Here is an 11,104-nt window from a genome sequence, read left to right on the forward strand (position 1 = left end):
TCTTTTTAGGGCCACACCTGCAGCATATAGAGGTTCCCAAGCTAGAGGTCTAATCAGAGATACAGCTGCTGGTCTACACCACAGCCATGACAATGTGGGATCCGAGCCATGTCTTCAACCTAGAGCAGAGCTCATGGCAATGCTGGATACTTGACCCACTGAGTGAGGCCAGGGATCAAACCTGCATCCTCATGGATACTAGTTGAGTTTGTTAACCACTGAGCCACTGAGCCATGATGAGAACTCCTCTCTCCCGCTCTCTTTTTTTTTTTTTTTTTTTTTTTCTAATAGCTGCACCTGTGGCCTGTGGAAGTTCCCAGGCCAGGGGTCAAATCAGAGTGGCAGCTGCCAGCTTATGCCACAGCCACAACAATGCCAGATCTGAGACAAATCTGTGACCTATACCACAGCCCACAGCAATGCCAGATCCTTAACCCACTGAGCAAGGCCAGGGATCAAACCCAAATCCTCACAAACACTATGTCAGGTTCTTAATCTGCTGAGCCACAGCAGGAACTCTCTGGGACTACATATTTCTGTGTGTGTGTGTGTGTGTGTGTTTGTATGTGTGGTAATGGATGCAAAATGTATAGACACTCCCTTTTCCAAAATACTTATGACAAAGTAATCATTGTCATCCATTTGCCTTCAGAAAGAATCACATTATTCCATACTTTGTGGCACATTGGCTTGCATATGGAGAAAACATGACTTCTCTCTGGACTTGGATTTATGAATGAAAGAGGAAAGAAGGTGATAAAAGACAACATAGAAAAAGGCAGAAAAAAAGTGCCTGAATCTATTAACTTATTTTTATTTTGCCAAATCTCCAAAATTTCCATCAAACCAAGATAATCATTGGTTTTAAAGCCTTATTCCTCTTGCACACCATTGAGGTGTGCATGAAAACTCAGATATTGGTGCTGTGGTCCATGATGGACCCAAAGAGTCTGCATTTCTAATAGACTTCCAAGTAAGTGATCTGGTATTACATGACATTGGACCAGACTCTGAAAAGTAGGAATATAAACAGACATTTTTATTTGGGGTAAAATTCAGCTGGTTTAGATGCATGTCGGATTGTATATGGAGTCATCAGAGGCCCCTTAATGTCAACTCCCCTTTTCCCCTTTCTTCCATAGGCAACAGTTTGACTAGTTATTAAACTGATTTAAGTTATGACTGAAATAAAATAATTTTAATCATGAAATTTTGATAATTTCACAAACTTTATAACCAGCATGGTTCCTTAATGTGAAATATTTAAATTAGAGAAATAAAACCTTCATAACCTTGGGTCTTAGTACACTCCCTTTTTAAATTTTCTTTAAAGTTTTTAAATCTTTGTAGAAGTTAGAAAGGCAAGAAACATATTCAAGCAGGGCTTTGTTGTATATTTTAAGAACATTGGCTTTTACTTTAAGGGAAATGGGGAAATACGTAGGATTTTAGAAGAGTGATATGATGTAGCCTAAATTTTAAAAGCAACATGTCTAATGTTGAGAACAAACTGTGAGAGAAGAAAAGGGATAGAAATCGGAAGCATGTTAAGTATATGTATATAGTGTACAAAAGATGATGAATTCTGCTTCTCTCTTTCCTCCTAAACCACACACAATCCTTAAAAAAAAAATCTCAGTTTTAGCAGCACTGGTCTTAAATGCTTCCTGAACATTTGTCAGCCCCCGAAAGCTCACACAATTTTGCTATACCAGTTGTGTTCCATCCTCCTGGCTGGATACCACAGTCAGGTATAGACCATTCCCTACACTCATCCTCTTGATTGTATTGCGTGCTCTGAGTCCATCATAGTTAATATGTTTTTGCATGAATATTTTGTTGCCCTTTTGTATCCTGTTCATTTTATCAAGATAATGTGTTTATTTTAGCCAATTTCAATGAATTAAGAAAGCTCACAGTCATCATTTCCTAGTTTTCCTTTCAATGATTTTCCTAAAGGCACTTTCTACCTGGGAGCAACACAGAGTCCTCCCTATCTGTGTCGTCCACCACCATCGTCCTTTCTCTTCATGGTATGCTCAACTCCAAATGCTCATTGGGAATTGTTCCAGGAGGGTCTGTGTTTTTACACTGTGCTAATCCCTACGCTAATCTCACTGATATATACCTTGAGATACTAAAGTGTGAACGATCCTGTGAGGAAGTTAATAGGCTCCAAAATATTTTAGTGCTCAATCTAATATTGATAAATATTTCCTGTGAAATTATTTATGGGCCTATTCAAATGTTACCTTCCCATAAATTCTTCCCTAAAAACTATAATAAGAGAGTCAAACCTTGTCCAGTTGATCCGACTTAACGTTTTTTTCATAATAATAGATGATACGGTTAGTGCATGCAATGTTTTGTCTCTTGTTTGTTTCAGAAGAATATAAACTCTAAGAGTGGAAATTTCTTATATTATTATTATTGTACCTTATATCTCTACTGCCTGGAAAGTACCTAGAAAATACATTTGACCTTCAGTAGCTACTATCTGGATGACTAAAAGAAGAAAGGAAATATACATTTCAGATGAAACTGATAATATTCAGTATTATGTTTTGTTCACTTAGGTAAGACTTTAGGTATTGTCTCTGCAATGAATACAGTTGTCACTTGAGATTCAAAAAGCTAAACAAATGCAAATAATACACTCAGATTAACTGTGATTATTTATATGAATGCTTCTGCTGATCATTGAACTGTGGAAGATATTTCTAGTCTAATATTAAGTGCTTAGCTGTAGTTGAATATCCTATAACCACTTACCAGTCTTGCAGTTGATAGAACCATAAAACTAATGCTTCCACCATCAATGGTGTCTCATAATTAGGGTAAGAATAGTTTTAAAAAACTGGTCATTTTTAATTTAAAGATCCTTCCTTTTCAGATTTTAACACAGATTTCAGAAAAAAAATTGAATAGTTTATTCAGTAATATAGTTAATATTTCAGGCAATATTGGATCATTGAATTATTTAGACTCAAAAATTCAAACCTTTAAGGCTGTAGGTATAATTGATAAATAATATCCCTGGATTAGATGGACCCTGGTTCCCCATAATGAGAGAAAGTTGTGTATAGCTTTGATTAAGTACCAGAAGACTTCTGGATCATTCCATATATTTTTGGCTAAATTTCTTTGGGGCACTGGCCAAGCAATAATTTTGCTTATTGGAAAGACTGAAATAATAATGTATCACCACCAGAATTCTTGAAGTATAGAACCTCAAAAATATATGATTCATAAATAATTATGCACAATTCACAAGAAAAAGTGTCTGAAATGTGTAAGTAGTCTGCAAAATATCTATGCAAAGCTCTCTGTAAAAAATAATTTATATTAAGAATTCTTGGAGTTCCCTTTGTGGCTCAGCAGGTTAAGTATTCAACATTCTCTCTATATGGATGCTGATTTGATCCCTGACCTCAATCAGTGGGTTAAGAATTGGGCATTGCCACAAACTATGGCATAGATTACAGATGTGGCTCAGATCTGGTGTTGACATGGCTGTGGTGTGTTTTGCAGCTGCAGCTCCAATTCAACCTCTGGCCCAGGAACTTTCATATGCTGTGGGTGCATAAAAAGAGAGAGAGAAAAAAAAGAATTCTTATAGGAGTTTCCACTGTGGTGCATTGGGTTAGGGATTCACCATTGTTTCTGTGGTGGTGTGGGTTTAATCCCTGGACCGGCATAGTAAGTTAAGGATCCAGTGTTGCAGTAGTTGTGGTATAGGTATGGTTGCAATTGAGGCTTGAATTCAATCCATGGCCCAGGAACTTCCACATACATCAGGTGCAGCCTTAAATACAAAACAAACGAACAAAAAAGTTCTTATAAAAGATGGCCTCTCTTAAGACAATAAAGAAAATTTCTTTGTGGTTTTGGAGTAGGCAAACACTCAAAAAGCGAAATAAACGTTACCACATTAAAATTAAAGCATATTTCATTGAAGAACATGGGGATATTAAAAAAGTGAAACCTCAGAAGGAGAGAAAAAATTTGCAACATATTTAACAGACTAAAGATCAACATCTAGCAGTTCACATTTTGGTGCAGTGGTTAACAAATCCGACTAGGTTGCGGGTTTGATCCCTGGCCTTGCTCAGTGGGTTAAGGATCCGGTGTTGCCATGAGCTGTGGTGTAGGTTGCAGACGTGGCTCGGATCCTGCATTGCTGTGTCTCTGGTGTAGGCTGGTGACTACAGCTCCGATTCAACCCCTAGCCTGGGAACCTCCATATGCCTCAGGAAGTGGCCCTAGAATAGGCAGAAAGACCAAAAAAAATCAATATCTATAATCAATATGTGTTAAATATCAATATTGCAATATCTATGACAAATTAATTGGGAAAGTCATTAATGAAAGTGATAGTACTGGGAAAATAAAACAAATCATCTTCAGTTTTTCCTTGTGTATCCTCCAAATATTGTTTTCTGTGTATATCATGTTATGAGAAAAAGGGGGCAAATCACTGCTCTGTGAAAACTCAAACACATATGCACAAAAAGAGATCTACAAAAGCTCTTAATAGTGTTCCATTGTGGTGCAGTAGGTTAAGGATCCAACATTGTCCCTAAAGCAGCTTGTGTCACTACTGTAGTATGGGTTTGATCCCTGGCCTAATAACTTCCATATGCCTCAGGCATAGCCAAAGAAAAAAAAAAAAATTCCATTGCATATAGCTTGTAATTTAAGAAAAGCAAATAGCAAAATAGATATTAAAAATAGTTATATTGAACTGTACAAGTTAAAATTATATTAGAAAAAAATACACCAGTTAGTATAAATATTGTTCAAAATAATTTAAGTAGTTGATAAGTACAATGAAAGAGTTCCCTGGTGGCCCAGTGGTTAAGGATTTGGCATTTCCATCACTGTGACACAGGTGTCAATTCTTAGCCTGGTAATTTCTGCATACTGAGGGAAAGGCCAAAAAAAAGTGCAATGAATACCATATATGTGTGTGTGTATATATATATATACACACACACAAACATAAGTATATTGGTTATGAATATTCACTTAGGAACAAAATAAATGGTATCATGAAAATGAAAATCACCAAATTAAAGATGAAGTTAGCACTGAGGAGGGAGAGGGGTATGAAATATCTGGAGGTTATAAAAGGGTCTTTGATCTGTAATTTAGTTTCTAAAAAACAAGTACATGTTAATTTGTTTCAAGTCAACCTCTCAAGTACTTTATAGGGAAAAGAAAATCACAACAGAATGTTTCAGTGTTTTTTCTTTCTGCCCCAAGGGAGATCATTAAATTGGAGCAAAATATCTTTTTCTAAGAAGCAATTACTTTTCAATGCTCAGGGAGCTTGGAGTTGGTAAAACAACCTGTCTTTATATGTAGTTTGCTTGTTTACACGCAGTATGACCGATTTCTCCGGTGTAAACCCAAAACTGTTTATGCTTTCATAAGGCAAGAAATTTCACATGTAGAAGGTTAGCAAGTTGCAAATCATAAATGGTTCATATTTAAAGGTATATTGGTAGAGAATAAAAGAAACTCTAGAAAATTAAAGTGTAAAAAAGCTCTTTAACTGAGTTTATTCAGTATTCTGAAATTTTTATCTCATTGAAAATAATTATGAAGTCTCAGCTAAAAGAAGGGAGTCACCTTGATTTACAACATAATTATAATGTTCTTCTTTTTCCTAAAAGAGGTAACGTATTATTTCCAAAAACATACAAATGACCAATATATACACAAAAACATACTCAACATCACTATTAGGGAACTGGAAATCAAACCCAAAATGAGATTATCACCTCATACCTGTTAGAATGCTTATTATCCAAAACACAAAAACGAAACACAAGAAATAAAAATATAGAAGAAATGCTAAAATGACTTAGTTGCTAGCAAGGAATAGACAGAATCCCGGTGCACTATTAATGAGAATGTAAATTTGTATAACCACTATGGAAAATAGTATGGAAATTCCTTAAAAAAAAGGTAAATAAAAATGAAAATAAAACTACCATATGATCCAGCAATCTCATTTCTGAGTATCTATCCAAAGGAAATGAAATTACTACATCTTTTTATTTTTCTTATTCCACTGTGATTGCAGCATATGGAAGTTCCTGGGCCAGGAATCGAACTCAAGGCATACCTGCGACCTATACTGCAACTACAGAAATATCAGATCTTTAACCCACTGTGCCACAGCAGGAACACATTTTTTTTAATAACTATATCTTTTTTTTTTTTTTTTGATGGGCACTCCTGTGGCATGTGCAAATTCCCACTAGGTGTCAAAGCAGAGCTGCAACTCTGGCCTACCCCACAGCCACAGCAAGGCAGGATCCGAGCCATATCTGTGACCTATACCACAGGTCACAGCAACTCCAGATCCTTAACCCACTGAGCGAGGCCAGGGATTGAACCTGTATCCTCACGGATCCTAGTCAGGTTCGTTACCACTGAACCACAACGGGAATGTCTAAGTCAATATATCCTGAAGAGATATCTGCTCCTCCATGCCTGGTGCATAATTATTCACGATAGCCAAGACATGGAAACCACTTTAAGTATCCGTTAAAGAATGAATGGATAAAGAATTATATAAAGCTGGAAAAAGAGTTAAGAGCTAATCTATTCTCTTTATTCAGTGGGGCAGGTGATACATATAGAAGACATAAAGATCAAATAAGAATAGAAATACTAAAGGATTGTATCACCAGCCCTGAGAGGGGGGAAATATTTCCTCTTAATTAGGAGCATTGCCTGGCACTTTGCGGAGCTTAACGAAAGAAGAGAAATAAATAAATAAATACTGAATATACAAACATATAAATGCATACATACATACACACATACATAAAATGTCTTCACTGAGTAAAAGTAGAGGATTACTGTGATAGATTGAAGAAGGACCCCAAAGATACCCAGGCTTTAAACTCTGAAATCTGTGAATGTTACCTTTTAACCAAAGGGGACTTTACAGATATGATTACAGATTTTGAGATAGGAAGATTGTCCTGGATTATTTGACTGAATCCTAAATATAAGTGTCTCTATAAGAGGGAGGAAAGGGGAATTTGTTAGGGAAGCGATAGAGATGTAACCATGGAAGCAGAGATTGGATACTGCAGCCATAAGCCAAGGAATGCCAGTAGCCAGCAGAAGAAGCAAGGAATGGATGTCCTCTGGAACCTCCAGAAGGAACCAGCTTTGCAGACTCCTTAAGGCCCATGAGACTTTTTGGACAACTTGCCTGCAAGACCTCAAGATAATAATTAATGTGGTATTTTAAACCACAGCATTTTTGGTAAATTTATTACTGTAGCGACAGGAAACAAATACAGTAATCTTTCTAAATAATGAAAACTTTAAAAGATGCATGATCAGACTAAATAAATACGACCATATTGACTAATCTCTTAGCCAAAGAGTTGGGACAAGAACATCACAAGAAAATCAGAAAACTTACTTAAAGTGAGGAGTATGTTCCTATTCAGTCCAGAACATTAGGAATCAGACTGACCTCTGTCTAGGAAAATTATGGAGAAAAAGGAAAATGGATATTGTGAGGATGCCTCTGGAGTGTTTCCTTAATCCTATGATGGAAATGAGGTTACAGTGATACTCAAAGAAAGTAATTACACTGTTTCAGAACTGGCCCAGGTAAGCCTAAATTTCTCTCTCCACAGTGTTGATCAAAACTTTTTTTGAAATGTAAAATAAATCCATATTTGACTACTATTCAAAACATCCTAGAGCATGTTTCAAAAACTTATTTATCCCCTTGCAAAAAAAAAGAAAAAGAAAAGAAAAGGAAGACAGTTTTACAGAATTGACAAGGTAGTTTTGTGAGCTATATAGAAAGAGACATTTGTTTAGCTTACTAGATATTTTATACAAACTAAATGAAAGAGCAATGATGAGTTCAACCATGAGGAGGGAGAGGAACCCAGTGTAGTATTTTTCTCTGATTTCATTTGGACAGAAATCACCTACTTATGGAATCCCATTACACACAGAGTAGCTGACTGTGAATTGATTTGTGTTCTATTTATAATAACTCACACACAAAACATATCTCAACCAAAGACTTTCTAGGAAAATAATCACATCAATGGGTAGAGTGAGTGTAAAAAAAATTTTTTTTCATCCAAACTTCAGGAAAGTATATCTGAATCTTGTCATTTTTTTGGTAAATGAGAAATAGATCCAGAACAGAATAGGTATTATACTATGTATTGAAGAAATAGACAAATCAAAATGCAAAGAAAGTGATGTGAATCAGCTTCCATTTGTGAACCTCAATTTTTACATATATATAAAATGTTGCCTTTTCTTAGGTTAGTTTTATTAATTCCAGAGGGCATTTCAGTTATGTGCAAACAAAGCCTAGTAGTCAATTTGAAGCGACTGTTACTCTGTGTAATTTTAAAGAAATTACAGTCATTAAAATGGTAAAAGAGACCTGCCATTTGCTTTAATGACCTGTTTTGATGCTTGTGGGGAATAAATTGCCAGTGATCCTCTAGAGTTTGAGTCCCAAGGGCTACAAAGGTTGATGTAAGAAATTTGGTGCTCCAGAAATACCCACTTTACAGAGAAACTGGGTGGGGGTGACCTGCTTCTCTGTAGCAGGTAAGTTTTCAGGCTGTTTATGAAGCAGTAAAAGGATTACATTCTTTATATGGTAAATAGGATCTATTTAACTTTTCTTTTTATGTTAATTCACTGTAAATGCTATCCAATCCTGAGTCCAATAATATTAAAGAAAGAAGTGAACAACCATGCAGAGTTGGCCTCCTGACAAGTGGAAGCTATTTCACAAATAAGATAACCTCCTGGATGTAAATATTTATACATATTGCTCTATATGCACCTTAATTTGATATATAAATTTTCACAAGAATGAGGACAATTATTAGTTTTTAATGGCTGCACTTGCAGCATATGGAAATTTCCAGGTCAGGGATTGAATCCAAGCCATACTTGCCACCTATGCTGCAGCTGTGGCAAAACAATATCCTTTAACCAACTGCACTGGGCCAAAGACTGAACCCACACATCCTCAGGACCTGAACCAGCTACGGTCAGATTCTTAACCCAGTGTGCCCCAACTGAAAATCTGGGAACTGGTTAATTCTGAAGGAATTCTTACCTGATATGTCTTGTGGGCCTTAAGAGATATCTATACAATGACTAGGGCTGCAATGGAAGAGAATTCATAGTCTATAAATGCTAATAAAGTGTGCACTACATTCAGAATTCAAAATGAGCCCTTGTCCTCCTCAGCAGCTGAAATATCCCATGAGAAAATTAGCTATCACCGAACAAAAGGTGCTAAAATGGGATTGCTATGTTCTGTTCTTAGATTTCTCTACTAATTTACTTTATCCTTAGAAGAGAAACATATTGATTTGTGTATGCAGGCAGAATACACTAGCAATACATATTGTTCTTTGCAGCCAACATGTTATGTTTTTTCTTAGACTCCTTCACTAGTTTATGTATTTATGTGCAAATGTTTTCTAACAGTATGTTCATGTTATGTTACTAGCTAATGGGTGGATTTACAAACTATAATATGATAAGTATTTCATATGGAAACATCAATTGCAATGGGAAAGCAAAGACATTTCAGAGACTCAGCTTGGTTTGGTATATCCTCAGCCGTTATGTGTATGAGGCATGCTCTGTGTGGAAGAAACTAGGGTTTAAGATGGATAATTCTTTCTCCTCATTTTCCTTAGTCCACTGTAGAATGTCATGACATGTTTTCCACTCATTTCTGTATATCTTCTCTTTGTCAGGAACAACTCTCTTCCCCCACCCCTTCTTTTCAAAGGCATTATGCTAATGGCTTCAAGAAACTTGAGTGTGGAGATAACCTTTGCCCTCTTGGGTTTCACAGATTACCCAGAGCTTCAGATTCCCCTCTTCCTCGTGTTTCTGATCATGTACATTATCACCCTGGTAGGAAATCTTGGGATGATAGTAATCATCAAAATTAACCCCAAGTTTCACACCCCCATGTACTTTTTCCTTAGTCACCTTTCTTTTGTTGATTTTTGTTACTCTTCCATTGTTACTCCCAAGCTCCTGGAGAACTTGGTCATGGCTGATAAAAGCATCTTCTACTCTAGCTGCATGTTGCAGTACTTCCTGTCCTGCACTGCTGTGGTGACAGAGTCTTTCTTGTTGGCAGTGATGGCCTATGACCGCTTTGTGGCCATATGCAATCCCCTGCTTTATACAGTGGTCATGTCACAGAGGCTCTGTGCCCTGATGGTTGCTGGGTCATATTTCTGGGGTATGTTTGGCCCCTTGGTACTCCTTTGCTATGCTCTCCAATTGAACTTTTCTGGGCATCACATAATCAACCACTTTTTCTGTGAATACACGGCTCTCATTGCTGTCTCAAGCTCCAACATATGCATTCCACACCTGCTACTTTTCGGCTTTGCCACCTTCAATGAGGTGAGTACACTGCTTATAATCCTCACTTCCTATGTCTTCATTTTTGTTACGGTCCTAAACATCCATTCTGTCAGTGGTCGCCGCAAGGCCTTCTCCACCTGCGCCTCCCACCTGACCGCTATCACCATCTTCCACGGGACCATCCTTTCCCTGTACTGTGTGCCCAACTCCCAGAACTCTCGACAGACTGTCAAAGTGGCCTCTGTATTTTACACAGTGGTCAACCCCATGCTGAACCCTCTGATCTACAGCCTGAGGAATAAAGATGTGAAGGATGCCTTCCAGAAATTAATAGACACAAAAGTCTCATTTCACTGATGTCAAGGGGCGTCTTAAATCTCCATGAAAAATAGGAGCAGAGCCTTCTATAACCCATAGCATATACTTGCATGAGGTTTTTATAGATGTCTGTGATGTTAACATGTTAATTTGGTTAGTTCAAATCACTTGGTAATGCAAAGGAAGTAAATTCTGGGATTAATTTGACATGAGTTCAGCCATAAAGCACTTATTTCTTCAAATTCTCTAAAAGCAAACAAATAAAATATTACAAAGCAAAAGCAAAGATTCAACATGGGGAATTGGTGATTGGATGATGTTAACTCATCATAGAAAAGGATTTTCTTTTTTGTTGCTGCCTATGACA

General features: G+C 36.9%; 1 protein-coding gene across 1 annotated transcript; it reads left to right on the forward strand.

Annotated features, from left to right (window-relative positions):
• The first annotated feature begins 9,831 nt into the window (after positions 1-9,831).
• LOC110258875 (olfactory receptor 5D14) lies at positions 9,832-10,776 on the forward strand. The gene has a single exon (XM_021082118.1). It carries the CDS (start codon positions 9,832-9,834, stop codon positions 10,774-10,776), a length of 945 nt encoding a protein of 314 aa, XP_020937777.1.
• The last annotated feature ends 328 nt before the right edge of the window (positions 10,777-11,104 follow it).

Source organism: Sus scrofa, chromosome 1 (genome assembly GCF_054392235.1).
Source record: "Sus scrofa isolate SSC_HxYL_T2T_F1_AM1 chromosome 1, Sscrofa_HxYL_maternal_Yorkshire_Landrace_v2.0, whole genome shotgun sequence".
Classification (NCBI taxonomy): domain Eukaryota; kingdom Metazoa; phylum Chordata; class Mammalia; order Artiodactyla; family Suidae; genus Sus; species Sus scrofa.